The sequence below is a fragment of the Fistularia commersonii genome, chromosome 11 (assembly GCF_037954325.1).
Source record: "Fistularia commersonii isolate RoL2024-O1a breed Wild chromosome 11, RoL_Fcom_v1.0, whole genome shotgun sequence".
NCBI lineage: Eukaryota > Metazoa > Chordata > Actinopteri > Syngnathiformes > Fistulariidae > Fistularia > Fistularia commersonii.
In genome coordinates, this window is record NC_141294.1 from 7518696 (window position 1) to 7545271 (window position 26576).

Here is a 26576-nt window from a genome sequence, read left to right on the forward strand (position 1 = left end):
AATTGCAAATGCTGCTTTTACTAATTACTTTGCATAGTTTTGACGAAAACTCAAGTAAAATTTCCACATTTTTGGAAATTGTGTGTGTGTGTGTGTGTCAGTAGTCTCTGGGAAGTGTTTTATTGCAGTTAGACCATTAGCATTAAGGGGTAGCAGACCCAGCATAGGCAACATGCCTTGCATGCTTAGGATGGGGCTTGTGGTTAGCTGACGGAGACATCTGAAGGACCAGAACTTCTTAGATCTAAATCAGGAATAATTGATCATTTTTTCCCCCACATTCTCCATCTCTTTGTCTTCCATTCGGTTTCCCACTACTTTCTTGGTGTCTCAGTCCTATTTTACCTTCGGTATTTTCCTCTGAATTTTTGTTTTCATTGCCTTTTTTGTCTGTTCAGTTGTGTGATCAGCCAGGTGTGTCAGGTGCTGTAATACTATAAGTGTAGGTCATAAGTAGAAACATGGTTAATATTGGAAAGTGACCGGGCAGGATTTGAATGGGCTCCAAAGAAAAGAAAAAGGAGACACCCGTTAATTTCACTGTTCTGCTGGCTCCCAAATTCCATCACGCTATGTACATCAGCACTAGTGGCTACTCCGTCTGAAGTCTTGAGTCTTGGTACTAAATCAAATATTCGTGTTCAACCTACTTTGGAGTAATTTATTTGTATTTAAACAAGAAGCACATTTGACTTGTTATCGTTTAATGTTTCACTGCAAACTTGCTTACTTTTTTGGGTAAATGTTGCTTTGTTATGGCATAATATATATTATATCTGTACTATTTGTACACACACACACACACACACACACACACACACACACACACATATATATATATATTTACATATATATATATATACATGTATGTGTACACACATACAGGCAAGCCCAAAATTATTCATACTGCATATGTGTGAATGTATGTATATATATATATATATATATATATATGCGCGCACACACACACACACACACACACACACACATGCGCACACACACACAAACACACACAGACACACACATATGTGTACATATATATATATATATATAATTGGTTAGCAACGAATAGTAATGAATAAATAATATGCTTTACTACAGGTATGTTCTGCGCAGCATCTACAATAGTCAAGACAATTTGTTTTCTTGCTATTCAACAATTATCCCTTGAGATCTAATGCCACAACTTTGGCCTTTTGAATTTCCTTGAAAGAACAGTTGTAGACAACATTCTTGTTGGCCCAAAGATATGTGTCGTCACAGAGAGATTAAAGATAAATTAAAAACTTTTGCATCACATTAAGCTTGATCTTCAGGAAAACCTCACAAGTTTGCCTCATGACTTTAGACATCCCACTCACAAAATCCAACGTAAATGTGAAGCTGCGGCAGCTAGTCTTTTTTCATCCTAAATCTCCAAGTAACGTGTATGGGCCAAAACTCTTATCAGAATGTGTGGGGATCTGAAATATACACTTGTTTCCAGACTTTTTCTTTTTCTTTCGGTTGCCCCCTTTTGAGGGGTCACCACAGCGAATCAGCTTCTTCCATTTAACTCTATTCTCTGTATCCTTTTTTCTCACACCAAATAACTTCATGTCTTCTTTGGCGCCATACATAAATCCGGTATTCGGCCTCCTACTGACATTTCCATACTCAGCATCCTTCTAGCAACACATCCACTATCCTTCCTCTGCACATGCCCAAACCCTTTCAGTCTGGCCTCTGACTTTGTCTCTGAATAATCTAACATGTCCCATCCCCCTGATGGACTGCTTCCTAATCCTATCCATCCTCCTAACTCTCAAAGAGAAACTCATCTTCCCTCATCTCCGCTACCTCTAGCTTTGCTTCCTGTCTCCCTCAATGTCACCCAGCAGCACTGTTCTCACCTCTGTCTTGTACACCTTTTCCTACAAAATGGACACTTTCTAAACAAGATCCTCATATCCAACCCATAATTGAGATCCCTGTTTTATTTTCTTGTTGTTCTGTGCTTGCTGGAGGGAAATGATCAGTATAGCCAATTAGATTTGGCTACCATGGTGTCATGTTTTATAGAAAGCCAAACCATGACATCACAGTTACTGTTTCCCAAGTTTAAATAGATTTCTAACTGTCAATTCTTTCACTGGCAAATGCATTTGATTTTTTTTTCTCAAATATCTTATTTGATGCAAACTTTTTAAACTTTAGTTTTATGGGAAGAATTTGTTTGAAACATTTAGTGTTTGCTGTGATGAAATTGGGGTAATATTTTTCAAATTAAATGGGTCTTCGGTTCTCTTTGAATATCCAAAATGTTGAGTGTTTTTGTAATAGTTGACTTTGAACACAAAGTTACATCACTGCAGCTGTTGAAATTATTTTAAGCAACTGTTATACAACAAATTACCGGATTATCAATGTTAATACAGAGAGTCACACGATATTTACACAATATCAACTTAATTAGTAAAAACCTATGTTGGTTAAATAGACCAAAGGAATTACAGTGCTAAAATTATGGTAAAGGTCCCAATTTACAAGAAAGTAATGTATTGCCTTATTTGTTAATGTATTGCCTTATTTGTTCATACAGATAAAAATATGAATAATAGCTCCTTTTTCAACAAACATTAGATTATAGGTTACTGGTTCATATTATGTATTAATTAAATCATTCATGTTTGAAATATGGGTTATGGTTTAGAGGGAATGTACTTTAAGGGGAGTACATGTCATTTCCTGCTTAAAAACTTTTTTGACTGAATATAAAAAAAAGGTTGATAATGAAGCACATGTTTTTGTTCTCTCCATTTGCTGTTGGTCTTTTACACATTTTAATGCAATGTTGCAATGAATATCTTGTAGCACACTGCACATCTGGGCACTAGAACATTTCACTAGTGCATTACATTTTACGTTAAAGAAATTAGGATTTTATTTCTCTGTCGTTACTACATGAAGAGTGGGAAAGAGAGACCAGATTTTTAGTAATGAGCTCCTTTCACTGAGATAATTATTTAGATTGTCACATGATGTGATATTCATCTGGGTAAATTTCGGCTTCTAATCCCTTCAATCTGACACGGATACCAGCTGCAAGTGTGTTTCTAAGAATGTGACACATTGTACATAGTTTTACTGTGAGACTGTGTCTATGTGTTTTCACAGTGTTGCTGTTAGTGTACAATTATAATGTCTCTGTAAGTATCTGCACAAAAATGAGAGAGAAAAATAATCAAGAACTTCTGATGAGTGTTAGAATGTCTATGTGAAATTCAGTCCTTACAGCTTTTGCTGGCAGATGACTTCCTTAGCTCAGCTCTGTTTGAGGAGAAAATGAAACCAATGTCTTTAATCATAGTGTAATGGCTTTCTGCATTTGTTACAGTTTCATTAAAACCCCATTAGCAGCACATTTTTTGTTGAGCTGATGGATGTGCTCAAGCCAAGGGACATAAGAAAAAGCGTAATTTGAGTCAACTGAGATGAGCTCTGTTCCCCTCTGCTTACAGTGGACTCGTCATCAATGGTTTGAGCAGCTTAAGTGTAAAAGATGTGGCCACATACCATCATACATTATTTGATCAATCCCAGTCGGTAATATTCTGTATTTAGCTATGAGATCCTCCTCATGCAAGTCCACTAGATATAGCTTGAATTCTTCTAATTACCAATGTATTCATCACAATTAAACCAAGATTCGTCAGTTCACTTAATTACTCACTTAAGCACTACACAGGTGAAAGACTGGGTCAGCAGTATCAGATGTTGAAATTGTAGTGCAAATAACAAATTGGATGTGGACATTGTCGTTTCACTGTAATATATTTTAAAACAGCATGTTCACCGATAAAAAGTGGTGTAGTTCACAGCAGTTGTTGACTGTTCGGCAGCCTAAGCAGCACCACAAACCAAGAAGAATAATTCAATGTAGCTTTTGTAGAAATTGCTGTTGGGCTTCAAACTACTGAATAAGCTGATGCAAAACTTTGTTTTTGGTTTCTGAATGAAAAGCCCAAAGATATTTAACTATGTGTCATTAGCTGATTATGTGATACCTATGTTTCCTCATATAATTTTGGCATGATTTGTCAATTACTATCTTAAATGTCCATGTTTTTAAATTAGTTAAAATCTGTATCAGTTATATCATCCATATGATAGTATAAGCTTTCATATTTCATATGGTAGAACAAGTAGTAGTAGTAGTAGCAGTACAGTCTTATAATAACAACCTTGGTAAGGAATAAACAGTTTTTTACTTCAATGTGTAAGTGGCATTATACATTTTTATTTGTATTGATGAAATTTTGTTATTGCCTCTTACCATGCTTTATTTTCAATTTTGAATGTAACACTCAGCTCTGATAGCTATCAGAGCAGCTATCTAATCACAGAGTAACTAATCACAACTGTGCAGTGTTTCAATTTTAAACTCAGTGTTTTATCGTAATTAATGTATATCTTTTTGCATATGAATACTATTTGCTGTCTACTTTGAAGCAATAAGAATGGATACTATGCCACGTAATGAGAGTCAAAGCGACAACCACATTAAAAAAGGGGTTTAATTGTTCCTACAATATTAAGGAGTTCTGCAGATGGATGAAATTAATACATATTCAATAAAGATGCTTTTTTTGGGTATTACTCGACTTTATGGTGCAATGATTGAGAGATTGTGTGTTTTTGTCTGTGTGTGGGAGCGCATGTGCAAGTGTGTCTAAACATTTGTGTGTTTGAGCAGACACAGCCACTCAAATTCTCATTAAGAAAAGGGGTTGATGTCTTGTGGTTTTAGTGTGTGGCAATAGCAGCATTGATTCAGGTTTAAGTTAAGGTGTTTTTCAGTATTTATCTACTAGGAATACAGTCTTTATATGTTATTGATAGAAACATAAAATTTTCAGGTCTTTGTCTTGGGGTGTGCGTGAAATTATATACTCAAAGTCTTGTAATTTCCCTGCAGCTGAATTTATTAACATTGTACAAAACAGAAAAGCTGTTCCTGGCTATATCTTCACATATGTGGAAGTAAAAATATTTAAAGCCGTGTAATTTTTAAAGAATTCGAAGCAACACTTCATTTCTCTTTTTATAGATTCTCCTTTAAAACCCTTATTCATACTTGTCTGCTATGCTTGACCTGCATTCGGGGTCGGGTTGGTTTGGATCATATCCAAGCTGTCATTGGACCGGAGGAGGGATACACCCTGGATCCAGCATCACTCACATTTCTTGGCAATTGAGAGGCTTTAGTTAACCTTCAGCGTATTTTGGATTGCAGGAGGAAAAGTGGGAAAACCGAAACACGTAGTGAATGTCCACACCGCATACTTTTCAGAACCATTAACCTTCTTGTTGTGAGGAGGAAGCTCAAACTACTGTCACTTATATCTACAGATATGACAGAAAAGTGTATTTTTGATAGGATATATGCAGTACAATTGTAAGACCCTCTTTGAGCTCTGATGTATAGCACAGTGCCTCCTCATGTTGACTGTGTGTGGGTTTGCGTGTCTCTGTGTATCCGAGTGATTTGGAGTTAAAGGGGAGGTCCTGCTCTGATAAGGAGCTATTGGGTTTCCGTCATTTATTTTTTCACTCTACATTTGTTTGCTCTCCACTGGCTGGCTTCCAATCTCAAGGCCTGCTGCTTTGTTGTCAGCATGAAACCCCCAGCAATCTCTAGAAGAAAAACAACGATGCCTCGAGAGTGCTTTCTCAATGTGATATTCTTCACTATGATCCAGTTTATTTGCTGAATCTGGGAAATTGATCAGTTTGTGATAATTTTTGCTTTTTGACATCAGAGACTTGTTAAAGGACAGGCTGATCTCCTACCATATGTATATATTTACATTTGAACAATATTTTTGGTAATTTTGTAGAGGAATTTCATGTCATTATTCTGGATACCATAATTCATATTTGAAGGGTGAGCTGGAAAACTGACGGTAAAAAGGTGTGGTTTAGAGTTGCTGGAGATAGTCGAGCAGCTCAGAAAATGTGGTTTGGGTTCCCCCACCAGACAAGCACAACACACTTTTTTCTGGTTCTTGACCAAGCAAAATGTCTGCAGGGGAACAAAGGTTATGCCTGGCCTTCCTGTGTCCTAAACCTCTACAGGTGCCTACTTACACTCTGGGTAGGGGGTCCCGCTTGGCTGTCAGTCTTCCATTCAGGCACTGGGATTTTCTCTGTCCCTCTGTTCTGGTTTCATTATTCTCACTATTTTTTCTTTTGCCGTCTGAACTCTTGTCAAAGTGTTTCACTTGCTCTCACTGTTATTTTTTCCACTTATCTCTTTGTCTTTTGTCTGTCTTCTGTTTTTGCTACCGTCATCTTTAGTCAAGAACTAAGTTGACATGACCCCCCCCCCCCCCCCCCCCCCCAAAAAAAAAGAGATCCCTTAGCCTTTCTCTTTCTGTCTAACCTTCCAGCCCTCCCTCCTAGTCTGTGCCCTGCCATGGCATTGAAGGGATCAGTTTACACGGCAGCAGCTGAGGCAGGCTTCAGCCATCCCAAGGCTTCCCTCTGAAAAGGCATTTTTTGCCTCCTGAGAATACTTCAGTGCCCACGGTGACATTGAGCGCTTAATTGTGCTACTTCCAAATTTGGCAGTCTTGTCCTTTCATGGAAGTTTGAGTTGTTGAACTCAGTGTACTCTTGGCCTGCAGGGCTAGGCATTCCTTTAGGTATAGGTATGAGAGTCCACATGGAGGGGAGTTAGTGCATCTTATAGTCAAATAGCATATTGTGATGAAACCTTAAAACAATCATCTATACATACATACTTAGTATATCATCATTCTTAATATATCATATCTTAGATAGCTGCACAGTTTATTATCTTTCTTGTGAATAAAGCATTTTTTCAGTGACCATGATAGGTCATTATTATTAATCCACTTCTGTTTGCAAATTCCTACCACACAGTGATGCTAGAAAATGCTTGCATAGTGCAAGTCCTTTGCAACTGACTCTCCTAAATTAAAATTGGAAAAAAAAAATCTGACAGACCCTCTGTGTGTTTGTTGCTCAAATAATGCAATGCCTGTTTAAGAGCCAAACTCAAAGAGAAAATAATTCCTCTCTGTCATCAAATAGTGCCGGAGCAATGGATTGTTTGTGTGTTGTGTGATGTGCAGTATTAGCCTTATCTAGATTTTGTGGGTGTGAGTTTTCATTTATGCACTTTTGTATGTGTGAATAAGTGTGTGAACGGATGAGATAAATATATTTGGTCTTGACACTTTCAATGTTTACATTTGTTATGATAAGGGGAGAGTCCGAAGTGACTTTGCCACACTGATCCCCATTCTAAATGCTAAACACATGTGACTGCTCCCTCTCTTTGTCTAGATTGTCTGAGTAACTTACCGCCCAAGTTGACTGTGAAAAGGTTACAGTGCTGCAGTAACCCCTAATCAATGCCATACTGGGGGGATGACTTACTCAACCCTCTACCTTTTTCCTTGGTCCTCTATTTTTAGAACAGCTCTAATAGGTTTGGTTTCTTTTCTTCTTCCCTTTTATGGCATACTTCTTGTGTGCAATCATTTATCCATTTCTTCCTACAATGCTGCAGCCTTGCATCCATTGTGAATATGAGGTATTGGAATTTCTTTACTCACTATATATGTATGTATGTGTATACAGTGTATATATATATATATATATATACATGTATATTTAGAGTAGTTTAGCTGTTGAATGCTTTAGCCGTGGTATGCCTTTTTGCTGTTTATTCATATATAGATTGGTCTCCTGCTTCTGTGATTGACCATTTTCAGCCGGCTGTTTGCGTAGTTGAGGTAACGTGAGGGAACGTAACACAAATTCAAGTTGCTAAAAGTAATATTTTACAAACTTTTGTCTTGAAATAGACCAGCATATAAATCATTCAATTATTGGGAAAAACAGTGGTATGATGGCAAAGAACCTGTGGGGAAAGATCTTGTAAAAATGATTTGACAAAACTGCAATGGTAATGCAGCTTCTTCAGCATTCCTCATTTCATGAAACAATAAGAGTATCTCAAGTTTTCTGGCCTGCAATGGAGCAGAGTTTTGATGGTATTTCTTCCATCAACAGGCAAACTTTGGGAATTTTAAGTTTAAAATTAAATTATGGGCATCAAACTTTGGGTCAAGTTAATGTCCCCTGCAGTTTGTTCCTTTTAAATGCAAGCACATAACCACAGCAGTTTCTCTTCATGACCCCAATATTTTATCTCATGCCACTGCCACTTTGGTGTCTACTATTTCAGATACTCAACAAACTGAACAAATAACCTCCTCATCCTGAATCTTTCCTCACTGTATTTGTCCTCACAGTTATTTCTGAAGGACACATCCATTTTATCATAATTTCTATACACCCCTAATACAAATGCATACATATCTACTTTTTGCCTTCTTGTGCTCAGCCAATTGCTGGCCTCTGGCTGCTCATGATGTATGCTGTTGTGGGGGAGAGGCTTTCACCCCTGTCATCCGACAACCAAAGTTTATTTGTAGAACTCATGGAGCTGGTTGTTAAATGAGTGTGGGAGAAAGGTTAGTGTGAAGGGAACCTTAAAAATAGTGGTGTATGGTTGATGTTACCTGAGACAGTTTTTTTTTTTTTTGGCTTATTATGCACACAAACCCTTAGGAGGCCAGGTCCTCCAGGGTGAATTGATCAATCATTATAACCAGAAAGTACAAGTTGGATTATATATATATTTTTGTAAAATTTATTGTATAAATCAAAGCAACTTCCCTTCCTCTGTTCTAGCTTGTACAGTAACTGGCTAATATCAGCTTTGTTTAGTCAAAGATGAATCAATGTGAAGCACATTTATATACTTTACTACTATGGAGTTCTGCGTGGAACTCTTTGCCTTCTCCGGTAACTGTCATCACACTTCTTCTTGTTTGTTTCTTTACTAGGATGACCATGAGAGTGGCTCGAGCTCCACCTCCCGCAGTGTCTCCGACAGCTCCAAACCTACAGCCAAGCCGCGCCGCCTCCAGCAGGCTGCCCCCAGTGACCCAGACCTGCCCCCAGGTGAATGATGGCCTCTGGGCAAGTAGCGCTACGCTGCAGGTCTTTTTGAATGACCACCAGGGCAGGCATTGCCTTCATGGGGAGGACAAGGACACAAAATAAAGAGATTAGGGCCTGTTTACAACGTTAAGAATTTGATTTGATGTTCAAGGATTAAGATAAATGCTTGGTTCTAAATAAAAAAAAAACATTAACTTTTAGGCAGTGAGCAATAATATTCTTCTGTGGCGAAGAACTATGCTACTCCACATGTTTTTTTTTCCCCATCGCAAATCAGAGAGTAGGGGGGGTGTATCTGTGATAAATGACTGAGTCATAGCTCTTATCACCAAGGCCACTTGACCACATACCTCCTACTGGGCCACAGATTGCTTGTCACCTTACCTTGGTAGTTTATAGCATCATAGCATCAAAGTAGTCTGATTAGGGTGAGGTAACAGTTAAACTATTTTGTTTTTTAAGTGTTTTTGGGTGTTTAGTCCATCTCATTAATTGTTTATCATGCACTTTTAACAGATGTGACATTAGGAAGTACAATCTCAGCAAACTTACTTAATTTGCCCCCAAAAATTCCTACCTAGAAAGTGCTTAAAAGACAGATCACAATATAACAACATACCATAAGGTTTATTCCCATCCACAGTATGCATGAATGTATGAACGTATACTCACTTCTGGCTGGTTGTATCTTGGGAGGATCCTTTTCCATGCCTGATGTTATGAGATAATATCTCTCCCCAGCTGTTAAAGCAAGGTGCCTCTCACCCCAATATCTTCCTTTGGGTCTGATTCCAGCTGATCACTGCTCTCCCATCTGTGTGTGGGTGCATGTGCGTGTGTGTGTGTGTGTGTGTGTGTGTGTGTGTGCGTGTGTGTGTGTGTGAGTTTAGTGCCATGTATTTGACTTCATTTGTAAAGGAACTCAAATTATTGCACACTGTTTAGGCAGTGGACCTTAGACCCATTATAGGCTGTCGAGACAGGTTAAAGGTCAAATGTTGCTACATCTCACTAATATTTAGGGAGGAGATGGATGCAATCATTTCACCATTTTAATTTGAATAATGAGGTTAAAGGGTAGACAATGTAAGACCAGATTGGTATGAGTAAGCGAGAGGATGTTTTCCCAAGAGTGAAACAAGTCTTTCAGGAATCTAGAATGTAGTTGCAGGATGTTTTAAAATATGAAGGCCTTGCAATTTTTTAGATATTTACAGAGGTGGGACTGAGTTTGGATTTCATTAATTTTTCTGTCAAAGGAATACCAATAATGATGTTCCTGTCATGTAATTTACTTTCATGAGCCTTACTCATACTGACTTTCCTTTATGGATTAAACAGCCTGTGTAGTATTGAGAATGTGCAGTTAGTTGGCCCCTTCTTTGAAACTATTTGTCAATGTGGCTTGTGGGGGGCCAGTCTCCTCTATTCACCTCTAATCACATTTTTGCTTGAATCTATTGAATTTAACCATTGAGGTTTAATAACGTCTCTATCACACTTAATTCTCAGTTCAGTCGTCCGTTGGCTGCTTGAATCAGTTAAAGCCATTATCCAATTAAGATTTGATACCTGGGAACATTAAGCCTAATTGTCTGAAGAGCAGCTTATAATTCTTGCTGAATTATCACCTGTTGCCACCGAATTTGATTTTTTTTCTTTTAAACATTGACATCAATTACTTTTTCCTGCCACTACTTAAAGTTATTTACAACTTAGTTTTAAGCACTGAAGGTTTTGTTAGTCTATTTGAAATACATGAATGGAATGTTCCCTATCGTTCCGATCTTAACAAAAAAGTAATCCCGGTCGGAACAAAATTAAATTTTCTTTTGTACACAAGTGTTGTAAGATTGCAATTGGTTGTTCTGCTCTTCAAATACAGGCATCAATTCATTGCACATTTACTTCCCCTTTCCTCACATTATTTTTCATTCAATGTATGGGGTGTTGAATAATTACCTAACTGCAATCCATACACCTAAAATTTTAAGCCTCTTTTTAGAGTGCTTGTTTGCTTTTGCATTTGTCCAATGTGTGCATGCAAGCATGGTTGTGCAAGTATGTGTGTGATTGAAGGAGATTGATATTTGCCCGGGCTGTAATGCAAATTCAACCCTGCGATAAATCCATGGTCCAGTGCTACTGCTGTCTTGGTACTGGGGCCTCTGTTCACAGAATAAATACAGCAGCTGTTCTGTTATTACTGGAAAAGGCTACTTATGGATAAAGAATAGCCCATACTTGTAAAGACCGGTGCTTTCTCCATGTAGAGCTTTTTAGTGTCGTGGAGACTTGCTGTACCATGCATTGTTTGGTTCCGTGAATCTTACGGTTTACTATACGTGAACCAACAGAAAGGCTGGCAGACAATAATCTGGTGACTTATAGTGCTTACATGTGCAGTTTCTAGAGTGTTAGCATATAAATAAATAAGGCAGTTATCTTAAAAAGACTGGCCCAGTGTGTTTGCAAGTTTTGGGAGTAAAGGCTCGATTTTGCTTCATATATGCATGAAAGTAAATCTGTAGGTTTTGAATTTTTTTTCAACGTTCTGAATGTCACCGCCCTCATATTTTCATATGTCCTTTGTGTCGGAATGATAATTTGGCGCTCATAGCCAATAGTTTTCATGAATAGGAAGAATGACAAGGGTTCAAGATGCCATTCAATATTTGTAGATGGACATGTAGATGGACTTTTAAATCTTTTAATTGGTTACACCAGTAATAGAAATGGAGGAGGAATGCCACTGTCAGTATATCTGCATGTCCACCAGGATGTCTGACAACCTACTTGGCTGGGTGGCTCTCCTAATCACTCAGGAAATTAATAATAATAAAATTAATATCCTGAAACAGGTGTTTGTCCCTGTGCCCCGGTGAGGTAACATGAATGTGCTAATGATTTTGCCTCACACAGCCTTAGAAAGTTCTGCCATTTTTCAAACTTTCTCACAGTTTCGAGTTTCAACTCAATACGACCCTAGTGGTTTTTAGCGGGACAGCTCCGATGGTCAGTATCTATTTAACTTCCAGAAGACAGACCGAAAATGTGCAGTAAATGCGGGGTACACATGAATTGCCCGGCTTGTATCCATATGGATATTGTGCGTAGAGCATGAAAGAGTTTTAACCCTTGGCTCCATTTTAGGCATCCAAGCAATTTCAACTTTAATGATTACACTTTAGAATAATACAAGATGAGTAATTGACAGAATATTCATTTCTTTTACAGATTTGTCAGTCTTTCTCCCCATCGCTACTAATTGTCACAGCTAATAGCTACTAATACTTTCCATATCCTGGAAAAATGGCGCGCATGGACAGTATAGTGTTTCTTTCCTGTATTGCTCAGAAGAGAGTACTTGGCCTGTTCTGCGATCACATAAAGGAGCTGGTTTTTCCAGTCATTTTATGGTTGAACAGTTTTAAGTGGACTCCTTCCCTGTGGGCCACAGCACAGGTGCCGGCTGTGTCAATTGTTTACAGAGTTTCATAGCAGTGCAGTGGCTCTCAGAAAGATGAATTGGGCCTTGGACATGGTGCTATGGAAGATGTGGTATGAAAAGTTAAAGAAAATGCAAGAAAGAAACAGAGACATATCCTGATATGGGAAATTACACCCAGCGGGAAATATGGCGGGGGGTAAAGTACTAGGGCTGGTTTTTACTGTCCAGGCTCCACATGCGGCAGCAGTTCACTGAATGAACCCAGAACCACAGTCAGACACAGCCACATTCATACAGGCAAGAGAAGAGCCAGGCATACATTCACAAACTCAGGCAAGCGCATGCATGCAAGGCCACGCACATATGTCACAAACACACATTGCTTTTAGGAGCTGAGTTTATATTATGTCACTGTCTCTTCCTGACACTGTTTAGTCAGGCAGCAAAGTTGTGATAATTTTGTCAATTGGATTATGCAAATGTCCAGTCAGGCAGAGGGCAGGAGTGGCAGCACACCTAATTTATTCATATAAATATTTTCATCAAGAGCGCCATTTAGTACAGCTTAATTATTGGTTCTGTTATGCTCTGTTCCAGGCTTGTAGATACAGGAAGACAAACATTTGGTTTGGAAAATTAGGGGAACGCATTAAAGGTTTATGTGTTTTAACTTGTTGTGACTGTGTTTAACAGTACGTGGGAGAAATGAATAATGCTATTGGTGCTATGGTTAGGAGGATTTATTGGAGTATATTTTCATATTTTATGGTTTGAACTCCCTAGCCAGTAATATATTAAGTTTTTTCTTACTTTGTTGAGTAATTACCTTACCATGGGTATTTTTCCTGCAAGGCTTCTGTTTCTGGGCATTGCTGTGGCTTTAAGGAGGTATTGGTAAACCATGCAGGCCCCCCAGCTATTCTGAAACCTTATCTCATGGACTCCTTCTTTTCCCCTTCTACCCCTTGGTAACATATTATTCTTACTTAGGGTTATGTCCCTCTGCATCTGTACCAAAAAAGCCACCTGCTGCCATCTTACACCCTGCCAAAGATCAAATTTTATTTTCAGCACCCCTTGCCTTCCCTGTATTTTTGTGACTCAAAATGTTAATTTTGTAATCCTGGCTCACATCACCACGATTTTTCTGAAATTCTTCAATTCACAATTTTTTAAAGAAGTAATCTGAGGTCATTCCACCTACAGAGGATTTGGATCAATGCTTTCATTAACCTGTAATGTGATTAATATTTTATTCAAGTAACAGGTGTAGACACATGCTTTTTGACACTGCAGTATAGACATGCAGACCCCTATATCCTATGGATATTTTGATCATTCACTGTAAATATTCAAAGGATGAACTACAGCAAAAAAGGTCAAGCTGTCTTCATATGCATCAGTCAGGGGCCAGTGGTACCAAGCTAAGGCTTTGGTGAAGGTAACTCTGGGTTTATCTGTGTTATTTTATTATTTTGAGCATGTCGTTTAAGCTTGTGATTAGGGACTTTACATTCTGGACCTTTGTTATTGGGTCTATATGAAATGTGTGATTTAATTTGTCTTGTTATGTGTGTATGATTCTGTTTTTAGGATATGTGCAGAGTCTGATCAGGCGTGTTGTGAACAATGTCAACATTGTGGTAAACAACCTGATCCTGAAGTATGTGGAAGATGATATTGTGCTTTCAGTCAACATTACGTCGGCAGAGTGCTACACTGTGGATGATATATGGGAGAGAGCCTTCATGGACATCACTGGTGAGCAATGGCTGCTTTAATTCCTTGTTAATGGTATGAACAATAGTAGAGAGATACGTTTCACAAAACTGAAATCATACAAAATGCTAAATGTAAGCCTGCGTATCCCTTCATATTCTCTTTACTCCCACCTTCCCAGTCTTCCAGTTTCCTCAGCTGGTATGCTGTTTTGTAGAACAAGGATGTATTTTTTTAAATAATAACTGTTGTACATTGTTTATAGATATGTGATTTCATTTTCTTTCTATTTATTTGTGTTATTGTCTTCTTGGATTACTAGTATTCATAAGGGACAAATATGACTTGTTTTCAGTTGATTTATCAGGTTAAATAAAGGTTAATAAATGAATAAATAAAACAGTAATGCAATAAGATGAGGGGATTTTCTATGTGAGCTGTACCCAATATTTAGGGGAGATGGTAAAGGCCATCCACTGTTTTTTAAATGTATTTATGATGGATTTTACCATCTGTTGTGATCAACCACTGTAAAGTTTAATTTGCTGATATTTAGGTTAACCCTTAATTGCTATGGAAAAAAAAAATTAAGGTTTTAGCACAATCCCAAAGCAAGATATGTCAACCAACAAGTTTTTTGCTTTTTTTCACTCTTGTGGCTGGAGCTTTGATTTTGAGATCAACATCGCTTATTGGGTTTGATTTCTGAAATTCAGACTGCTGTTCTGTTACTTATTTCTGATTTTTTTTGGTTAGAGCACTGTCCTTTCTACTTAAGTTGATGGGTTTGTCGATGAAGCAAGGCTGCTCTCCTAACTAAAAAAAATCTGGTTACAGCAGTTTTATAATCAAATTTTTTTTTTCTGAATTTCTATTTTCTTTGAGCCATCTAAACAGTTTTTTCTTGGAGTTCTGGTCTTCTAAATTTTCAGGTCAATAGTTCCCCTAAACTAACACGGGTGTCAGTTTGTGGAGTGGCTGTTTAGTATTTGAACCATGACCCATGCACAATTAACCTTATATACAAGGTTTGAAGAGTTAATGATATTTATAAAGCTCTGAAATTCACACCATCTGACACTTCCAGAAGAAAGTTGTTGCTTCAAACTAAGAAAAGCTAATTCAAACTAAGAAAAGCTAATTATAGACTGAGTATATAAAACTTATCAAGGAGCCACCTTTTGTGTATACAACAGAGATATTTTTAAACGTCCACTTTTATTATATTGATATGTGCTTGGTATTTTTTGCTTTGTTCAATATGTTAGAAAAAACATGATATATATGTTTACCAAGAACAAACAAAGTGAAAGAACTGTAGGCAAAGGCACTTATTGTGGGGGCCTGTTCAGTGGCTGTCAGGGTTATTTTTCAGTGGATTTTTTTGTAAACATATATAAAAAGTGTTCTCTAAAACTAAGCAAACTTTTCACAGTTGATCATGTGCTGACAGAAGGACTGATAACAATCAACTTATTGACCGTGTTGTGATTTCGTACTGTCATTACTGTATACCATTACTTTCACAATGTTTCTCAGTGCTGGATTTTGTTCAATCCCCCTCAGCCCTCTTAAGTTACTGCCCGTCTGTGACACCTGCCTTTGCTGATTTAACCGTTTTAAAATATTTGCTCTATTATCTTTATGCAGCTCCTGAATTGGTCCTTCGGAAAGTGATCAACTTTGCAGACTGTACCGTGTGTCTGGACAAGCGGAATGCGAGTGGCAAGATTGAATTTTACCAGGACCCGCTGCTCTACAAATGCTCCTTCAGAACACGTCTCCATTTTAGCTATGACAACATCAATTCAAAAATCCCATCTATCATCAAAGTGAGCAGCTTCAAATGTTAAAAATGATAAAATGTGTGCAACTACTTTCTCAAGCAAAACTTGGTATCCAAAATAATATAAGTGTTCTGAACATAAAGTATTCAATCGTGGTTTCGTACTGTTGTTTGATTTGCATTTGACATAACTGTGAGCGACGCACTCTTACCAAATTGGGGGAGATAATTATGCTTTCACTGTACCAGCAGCACCATCAGGTTTTCATCCAGATTTCTCTTGTAGCTGATGGTGTTTTGGTCTGCCAATTGTCACAGTTTTTCAGTTTGGTATGTGTTGCTCCAGCCACCATGGAGCAATTGAATTGATTTTGTTTGAAAACAACAGCAAACAAAAAAGAAAATGTTCAGACTGCTCTTGACTCCCAAACATGTGTTTTTGTCTTATTGTAGAGTGAACAGTTGACTCACTGATTTGTTTTTTAATCAGTTTGATAGAGAGCTTGATAGAGAGATAGCTTCAGGTCATGTTATGATATTACTTATAAGACTTCTTCTAGATTATTGTACTTTGGGCAGCTTTACTTTTGTCTGTTAAACATTGCAGTTCCTATAGAGATCACTATAGGCAGTCTTGATTATTTCACATATGAACATGTCACATAAAAGAAATAAACTTCTTATTCTAGACTGTCCCTAAGCTTTCATATCTGTCTCTTCAGATCCAGACCATGGTGGAGAGCCTGAAATTGTCCATTACTGATCAGCAGCTACCCATGTTTATTCGGATTTTAGAGCTTATTATTGCCCTCTACTATGGAGAAATTGGAGGACACAAAGAACCAGAGCGAGATGAGGGCAATGGTCATGTCAGAGAGGCTGGACCAACTTTATCTGGTGAGTTAGTGTTGAAAGATAATGCAGTTTCTCTTACTTTATTTAGACATATATTTATGTAAAAGTATAGGACTATCGAGTGTTTCGCCAACTTTTTACAAAAATTTGTGATGTAATGTCAGACAGCACATCCTATGACAATTATCTAGCTGGATTAATTGCACTAAAGATAAGGAGAAAATGTGCTTTTTTTAATTTCGTGGTAACGAGTCTGTTAAGATGCAACAGTAGAGGAAATAATGTATGCAAGTTTTAAGATGGTTGGCTCTTTGTCCTCAAGTTTTGCTGTGGTTTGACCTTCATCTGTATATTAATGTAATTCTGATTACTGTATAAATACTTTTTCAAAATTTCAAGTAGTCAACAGCATGCTTGGTCTTCGACATTTGACTCTTGATGCTCTTGATACTGCTGCTTTTTGTGTACAGAGGCTATGTGCTGATATGTATGCTCCAAATATTCTTAAATAGGACAATGAATGTCACTTTGGTGTGTACTTGCCCTTCTTTTTTTAAACATATAAACCATAATGGGCGTAACTTCACAAAAACCACTGTCACTAATTTTGAGCTCCTCTTTGTGAATAGAGCGAAGATTAAGGGGAATAGGAAGGAACCAGGATAAACATAAAAACAAGAACATCTCTTTTCTTTTTGTTTGGAGCCCCACAGGAATTCACTTCATCCCTATCCAGGACCAAATCAAAAAGCATATGCACCTGTACATTTATGTACTCATTATGTACTTCACACAACTACCACTTGCATTTTAAGATGTTGCATAATGGTTAAAGATCACACACCCACACACTAAGGGAAGTATCTTCATGGGGGCATTCATAGACATGATTTAAAATCAGCCTCTGTACCACCAGGAGCAAATTACAGTGGAGGGGAAGTGGTTGATGGAGGGGAGGCAGGCAGCCCAACACAATACAGTCCATTTGCTCACTCTCTCTAACTTAACTCCCTGCCTGTTGGCCTGGAACTTTTACTGTGAGTTGGCGCAGCTTCCAGTTTAGTGTCCAATGCCAGATGTAAGAGTCGGTGTCATGCTACTGCTATGCGGAGCCTCTGAGAATGAATTAGTATCCCATCACAAAAATATACAAGAGGGGACCAGCTCTTGGAACCTGAGCGCCCCCAGATCTTGTTATGCTGGAAGTAATCGACAGAATGAAGAAGCTGAAAGTTGTTGGTGTGTGTGTATGTGTGTGTATGTGTGTGTATGTGTGTGTGTGTGTGTGTGTGTGTGTGTGTGTGTGTGTGTGTGTGTGTGTGTGTGTGTGTGTGTGTGTCTCACAGGATTTTCCTCATACATGCTGTTTTCAGAACAGTACAGAATATTTGTTATATTGTATGTTTAATAAGAATAGCAGAATTACTGTTGAAATGATTTAGTATTTATCATAAACATTGTATTTTTTCTCAAGTAACATAGTGAAGACGGACTCAAGCTGTAAAGTGTGTTTGAGTATATCAATGATTATATGAATTAATTGTATTATGCTTCTGTGGGTTGGAGTATACAAGAAACAATTTGTCAGGATATACCTGTGACATAATTTGGATCATTCAATGTCCATGTCCCATGTGAATGTCTATCTATCTATCTATCTATCTATCTATCTATCTATCTATCTATCTATCTATCTATCTATCTATCTATCTATCTATCTATCTATCTATCTATCTATCTATCTATCTATCTATCTATCTATCTGTCTATCTCTATCTATCTATCTATCTATCTATCTATCTATCTGTCTATCTGTCTATCTGTCTATCTGTCTATCTGTCTATCTGTCTGTCTGTCTGTCTGTCTGTCTGTCAAATTCATGGTCAAATTTAGTACTGCATTGTGTATCCTTACAGCAATGTTTTAGTTTGCAATGTGTTTTATTGTGTTTCTGTTCAGAACACTTTTAAAAGGAGAATATTAATTTTCCCTTTACATGTTTTTTCTTTTTGCAAAAATGAAATGGGAACTGCGCTGGTATGCATTTACGTGGTCGTCATTCACTGTAGCTCCATGTTGTTTGTCTGAATTGCAAGAGACAAATCTTAAAATCAATTGCAGTAATAGATGAAGGTAGCAGGGCACTAAATTAAAGCACCCATTCAGTTAGAATTAGACTGGTGGTTTTCATACTGTCTGAATTTAAATGAAGTCAGTGAAATGCTGTAAAAATTCAGTGGTCGGAAACATAGATGACTAACATGCTTCAATGTACCAGCTGGTCACGGCAGTGAAAGCTGTATGGTTTCAACAAGTATGTGAAGAATTATGAACCAAGGCCTGTGGCTGCTAAAGTGTGGCTGTGTGTATGTGTGTGTGTGTGTGTGTGTGTGTGTGTGTGTGTGTGTGTGTGTGTGTGAACGCAATTCTGCCATGGGTATGAGAGCTGAAGGCTGTTGTGTGCAAGCACAATGGAATATGCATATGTTTTGGTGTTCTGTATTGAGTGCAAATTGTACTGAGGAGTGCTTTGAAGGAGAGCTTGCCCTCTTTGCCCTCAGAGGCGTATCAAATGGACTGGACTATCACACAATTCAGACAGAGGCCACAAGCTATCTACCTATTACAAAATTCCCATGTGGCTCCCATATGTTAGTCTTGTGATGTGACAGCGCCCTTTTTAATCATTATCTTACTTATTAATTTTGGTGTGAAGACACATCGGTGATATAGTAGTATCGACATTTTATTTTGCACTGTCCTTCAGTGACTGTTCAAATAGATTTAAAAACATTTTGATGTTAATGTCATACTGATGGTTTTAAAGTAAAACAATGTGTGGTGCATATGTTAATATATTCCATACTTTTCCAAGTAGGTAAGCATTCACACTGAAATATCCCTGCATATGTTTATGTTTTAATCATTATAAAGTGTTGAACCAAGATTGGAAGATATGGCAGGAAAGGTTGATTCATCGCTGCAGGTATACTGATGATATATATCCTAAATTGATGCTTTTGACTTTGTATTTATCAGTTTTCATTTGTGGAAGGATATGCATAAGAAGTTGGAGCAAGAGCATGTATGCACATATGAATTAACTCATGCAGGGTCAGTTGATGTATAGGACCAAGAACAGAACAGCACTTGCTTGTGGGTAGATGACCAGTCCACTTTTCCCTATATAAACATAGAGGGACATCTACTGGCCTTTGAGGGCACTGCCTCCTCTAAAACCTTTTTTTTTTCTTACTCCATGTTACCTAGTTTGTTTGCTGACACGCATATCTTCTCCCTTGCTATCTGACAAACACCGCAACTCAGACCGTTGACTCATGCAGAGCAGCAATGTCCCCAAGTTACAGGTGATGGACAGTGTTCTAGAGCTTTGCCTGTTGCTTTGGGGACACTGAGTTGGCTCCCCACTGATTTGCTTTGTTAATTTGTTAAAAGGTGATGCTGCCATTAAATATTTGATTGTTGTAGAGGATAAATGCAGGATTACCTTACATTTCATCTGTGTAAACATGGAAATCTGCTGCACCGCACAGCCCCATATATTCAAGTCAGCACACATTTTTACTCTTGGACTTTTTCCATTCACTTCTTTGGATTAGTGCTTTAAAATCTCCTTAAGCCAGTATGTTTTGATCATTTAATTGGTAATTGATGTTTTATTTTGATTGCCTTGCAATACAAACGTAGGCTTCGTCAGGCTGTGAAACGAAATGAAAAGGGTTTAACTTGTTAAACTGACACCTCAAAGGCTTTTACAGAGTGGAAACAAAGAGAAATAAGAGACTGAATCAGGCAGTGAGGATGGAGGAGAAAGTGAGGTTAAAAAAAAAAAAAAAACACAACATGGGATTTCCAACTGCCAATTCACAAAGTGAAAGATTTAATTAAAATATGTCATAATTTTCACCGCCTTAGCCTCTGGGATTCCAAAGCTCTGACCTCACGGACAGTATTGTTCTCTCACAGAGGACATGAGGAATGGGATTACACATTCTTGTGTATTGACATCAGTTTCCTAATTTCTCAATCGGTATGGAAACAGACATGATGGTACAGGTTCAAATGTCTGTGTCAGAAAAGGGGCAATTTGGTGGTTTTGTTGAACGCATTAATCCACAGATAATTTGCTTGAAAAAAATAGAAAAAAAGGTGGTTTACCTTGCTTTCTTGTGTTTATGTTGTCCAACATACCACTCTACAGATGTGTATCACACTGATCCTCAAGGAACTTGTTTCCTTATTTTGGTTAGCGTTGTGTGACATATGTTTGAACAGCCTTCCATTAATCCTTAAGTTGTTTATGTTCTGTTGATGTGCATCCTCGCCATCCCTTTTTTCAGGCTTTATCCCACTTGTTCTCACAGATTCACTGATGTGTCCCAAGCAGTGTTACCTGACCGGCTCAATATGCTTTTCTCAAACACTTTCTACTGTACAGTACTCTATCATCTGCTGTGAAGCACAGTTATAGCTTTTTTCAGTGTTCCAGCGTTCCAATGAGTGGGCGCAATCCCCTACTTTGCGTGTGTAGACGCGACGGATGCTTTTTGGTTCATCTTTCACACAACTGACCACACGGATCAACTTGGTCCAGTCTAAGCCCTCCTTTTGTAATTTGCAGTCTGACGGGCTGTGACCCTGGCTTCATTAGAACCGACTTCCTCACATACATCTAATCTCCACAGATGTGCCCAGAGTGTGTTTTTGCAGCATACTAGTCATACACCTGCATCTTGAAGCTTTGGCTGCTACTACTGTGAAATGTGTTGTTCCTCGCTGCTTTTGTATCCTCAGCTGACAGCTGAAACAACTTGCCTGTATTAAACTGGCCCTAAGAGGAAGGGCAAATTAGCTTGGGGCGCCGCTCTGGGCAAAGACTTTTTTCAGTCTCAAGTTTTTTGCCCCATAGGATTTGTAATCTGCAATAGAAAGTTATTTTTTTCAATTCTTGCACGTTTCCATTTTTATTATGTGTATATACTTACATTTCAAAATTATCGGTCATTCTTGGTTATTATTATTACTGAGCGCTATGTGTGGATCAGAAAATATCATTGCGCTTCTATTAACTGAAAGGCTTTTGGGGTGGAAAAATATGTAGAACCCTGATCCCAATGCATGGATGCTCAATGAATCAATCCAACTATTGTATGTCCTTTCTGTACCAAAATAAACATTTGTTTCTGTATTAGTCTGTAACTTTGTATAAATATGTTGGGGGGTTTTGTACTGTGAGATACATTGTGGTGATACATTTGGATCCAACTTTGAATTGTTTGTTTCTGAATAAATTAATTTCTGTTCCTCTAGGTATGGAGGTGGATATGGAGAACCAGGGCACTAGTCCATACTCCCACCCAGATTTCTACTTGCAGTCAGGGAGTTGCGAAGAAACAGACCAGGGATGGGTGTCTTGGGCTTGGTCCTTTGTCCCAACCATCGTAGGCACTGAGGAGGAAAGCGAAGAGAGCCTCTACCAGCAGAGAGACACAGGAGGCATCCAGAACAGCCCCCAACAACATACACACAAGGACCCCATTGTTTCAATCGGCTTCTACTGTACCAAAGCTTCTATTACTTTTAAGGTAAATCACCTAGTCAAAAATATATCCAAAGAGAACTAAAGGTTTAGTTCTGGCTTGAAAGTATGGCAGTGTATTTAATATTGTCCTCACAACTAAAATTCATATCAATGTTACACTGGGCCAAACAAGTCTTGATATCCTCCACTTTCTTGAGTGCTTTAGTGCTTTAACCTTTCTGCATAAATCAATGATATATGAACTTGAAGTGTAAAGGTATGAATTTCAAGTCATAAGTTTGTTGGATCAAATACATTAAACACAGTCAAAAATTCAGTTTGATTCCAAAAAAATTTAAAAGATTATGCTTTTGATTGATAATAGAATGTGAATGTCAAAGTGGCTGAAAAGTTGTAAGTTCTGATGAAATAATGCTGATAATGTCACTTAATGTTAATATTAAATATCCTGATTTAAGACATCCATATCATTGTGGTAGCAATTGCTCCCCCCCATTGTTTTCTAGTTAAATCCCACTTTGCACACCTCCCCTAAATCTTGTGGTCATTTTTAGCTGCAGTCTTGAACAGCTTGATCTCTAGGAAGGTTCAGTCCTCTTTGTCTCTGTGTGCGGTACAGGGGAGGGTAGTGAAACCGCTAACTGGCGTCTCGGGTCACGTTAATGTTTTAAACATTATACATGGTATGATGACTATTCAGAAATGGATCCTTGTCTTTAATCCTGCCTGTTCACTCTGAATAGTTGGAATTCATCTGTGTTTCCCCTCAGGTTCAGGGACTTTAGATCACGTTTCTGTATGTGTGTGTGTGTGTGTGGGTGTGAGTGGGGGGGGTAACAGACATCGGTTCTTCTTTAGTAATGTTCAAATTGTTCCTGTATTGTTTGAGTTCTTTTAATCATTAATTGCTTCTCATTTAGTGTAATTGCAGACAGCTGAAAGGATGTTTTTTTTTCCCTCTCTCTCATTTTTTTTTTTTTTACTCAAGTAGGAAGTTTTTCATTTTTGGGAGTCTTATCGCAGACCTTTGAACAACAACTGCCCAGACTTAAATTTGACATGGTTATTAAAGTAGAAAGTTTGTAGTTTGCAGACTTGCTACTCCTCAAATTGGTTCCATCATAGAAGTTTGTTGTATATTTAGTGTTTATAAACAGTGAGAATGTTCTTTTTTTTCCTACCATCTAATAATTCCCCTCCAAAACCTCTGTTCACCTGCCAACCACTTTTTGATGCCTGACTTAGTTGATTTTTTTTTCCAATTTAAAAAAGGTTTGTTTGTTTTTAAGGTTTACCTTTTTTTTTTTTGTCATTTTCATTTATTTCAGCTGTAGTTCCCATACATCAAAATGATATAATATCCCCCCAAAATGTTCCATTTCCAACAGACACTAAATCTAACAACATTAATATACACATTTTTTTTTTCTTCTTTTTAAATGATGTGAAAATGCAGACAAAATCGTTTCTTGTGCTTTGCACTTGTGGATTTGTGAAGTGAAAGTCAGTGGTAGCAGCTGGTCTATATATTACTAGTTGGTGTTGGATCTCCAGTGCCACGGTGCTTCCTCCTCTGTCTTTGATGATGTTTGAAGTCTGCTGTAGGCGCACTAAGATATGTGCTGCCAGGGTAGTTTAAGCATTGTCGGGATTTCTCTATTAGTGGAATTTCCTAATGTTTGTTTTGGACTTTATCAACACCCCCTAATTTCCATGCTATTGTGTACGTTTGCTGTCAGCCAGACTAATTCTCATGTATGATTAAGCAACATCCTCGCTCGGAGAAGCAGCTCGGGATCTGCATGTCGGTCCCCGTATGTGATTAAACCATCTGAATCAAACGAGAAGAAAACAGAGAGGGTGAGAGAGTCTGCTCCATCAGTAGGGATAATAAGGCACAGCTGCTTCGTGTTCTGCACCTGCTTCCTGTGTTAAAGTTGAATGAGTTGGGGCCTGCACAGTTCTGCACTACTCCCAGTTGGTGAACTGGCTAAACTCAAAAAGCATCAGAATTTTGTCTGAGCTAGTTTTCATCAGGTGCAATCACATATTTTCCATTTTTGCCTGCTTCCTTGTCAGAATGTCCCTCTCTATCACACTCTGTCTTTCACCTTTTTCCTTTTTATTCATGTTCTAATTGTTGCCCCTTTAAAGCCAGAGAGGTTCTCTACTAAAATCAGAACTCTGTGGCTGTAATGGGGTTTAATGAATGTTCTTGGCCTGCGTCCATACTTGGCAAAGAAAATGACCAAAAAGACCCAAGGCTGGCACTCCGGGTTTGATCTGAGAGAAAAGTCATGTGTCCTTGTTTGGCTGCAACTGTTGTCAAGGGCCTTGTTACCTTCTGAATCAAAAGAGCTGCTTAGGTTCTAGCATATTTTCAAATGATTTATCTCTTTTAGCAGTTTGGCCTTTTTCTTTTAAAGGTTCTGCCCATTACCGATGAGTTTTTCACAGCCTCGGTTGACATTTCCTCTCACAACCTTTGAAGAAGAGGAAACGTCTTCCCAATTTAACTAATTTCTTTTCACCTCTGTGCATATATTGTTGTAAATTATCTGGTTCTTCTCAAATGTACCATTGCTACATAGATCATTGTTGAACATCACTGATGTGTGGTACTTGTTTTAAAACCAATTGAAGTAAGGGGAATTACAAAGTAGTTCTTCTTAAAAGTGGTCCTTCGGAAATAGCTGTATTAGAAACTGACTAATTTTGAATGTATTCATGACCCTTTGGAAAGATTTTATTTTTAAACTTTGTCCCCCTGATTTCTGTTTCAGCTGACTGAGACTCAGTCAGAGAGCAGCTACTATAGTCCTCAGAAAGTTAAATCAAGAGAGGTCTTGTGTCTGGAGCAAGAGGGAACCACTATTGAGGTAAGCCTCATGTTATTCTAGTCTTGCGAATGTTAAAAAGTGCTATACTTTCATACTTGGATGAATGGCTTTAGAAATATGGTAGATAGGTATTTTACTCAATATCCTCTGGGATTAATTAATTCAGATTCTGATTCTAATTTAGTCATTACATATGATTTTCTTTCATTTCATGATTTAGAATTTAACGTCAAAAGCTTGAACACTACACCTGATAAACCTATATTTAAGCAATCCCCTCAATCGCAGATTTATTAGGCTTAATAAAAACAGAGGTACAAAATTGAGTTTCCAGTCTCTCTATTACAGCTTGTTGAAGGTGGGGAATTTTACAGTATTATAACTAATCACTTTCTTGTATGAAATGAACCTATGCACATTCATCAGGGCATTGGAGCATTTTGGTGTCAGTGCTTGGTACTGTATAAACAGAATATCTGGAAAAAGAATGGGTAAAATACTTCTGCAGCATCTCCTTGCTAGATTATATAAGTTTGAAAAAGAAACCAGCCTACAAGCCAAATTCTAATTCACTTACTAATGTTATGGGGATGACGTATATCATGTTCATTATAAGCAGTATTAATTATGAATAACACTGTTATTATTTCAGAATGGACAGTTGTTAAATTAATGTATTTTTTTGGATTTCAGTTCTATCCACAAATAAAAGCACACGTTTGGGGGGAGGTCAACATTAATCTTATTAAACCATATCAAAACTTATTGTTGTCCACCCTTTATTTGTGTATTAATAATATCTTCATTTTCCACCCCATTTATAAAGCCTCCCCGCATCACTACTGTTTGGCTTGTATTGAACACAGGCAAGTCTGCACATGAGCTGTGCTTGGACTTATCATTTCTGCACTTCTCTTACAGCATTGATAATTGTTTCTTAAAATGTTCTTTGTTTGCTTGGTTGGAGAAGCATTGAGTTTTTTTTTTGTAAGCTTTCTGCCAGATGTGACAACTGAGAGATTTCCAGTCCTCATTTCTTTAGTTTGTACTTTTAACCTTATTTCAAGGCCGTGTTAGCTTTTACCAAAAGTAAGAGTGGTGAAATGCAAAGCATTGGCTTGTTACGCAGAGAAAATCAACCGTGTAAGTGATAGTGTGATGAAATCTAAAGTTTTAAGAGAATATGTTCTTCTTACTTGTCCACTGGTTCAAAGAAAGCCGCAGTGATTGGTACCGTGATACGCCTGGAGTACAACAAAATAAGCGTGCAAATGTCCTTCATTATTTCAAATTGCTCATATGGAAAACTTTGATTGGGAC

At 37.8% G+C, this 26576-nt stretch overlaps 1 protein-coding gene across 3 annotated transcripts in view; it reads left to right on the forward strand.

Annotated features, from left to right (window-relative positions):
* vps13b (vacuolar protein sorting 13 homolog B) overlaps positions 1 to 26576 on the forward strand; it is a 288855-nt gene that overhangs the window by 16043 nt on the left and 246236 nt on the right. For all 3 annotated transcript variants that reach the window (XM_086154801.1, XM_086154799.1, XM_086154800.1), the window contains exons 4-9: positions 8925 to 9042; positions 14087 to 14254; positions 15863 to 16044; positions 16721 to 16895; positions 22185 to 22459; positions 25200 to 25295. In XM_086154801.1, coding sequence (XP_086010927.1) covers positions 8925 to 9042; positions 14087 to 14254; positions 15863 to 16044; positions 16721 to 16895; positions 22185 to 22459; positions 25200 to 25295 — 1014 coding nt within the window. The remainder of the gene's footprint in view (positions 1 to 8924; positions 9043 to 14086; positions 14255 to 15862; positions 16045 to 16720; positions 16896 to 22184; positions 22460 to 25199; positions 25296 to 26576) is intronic.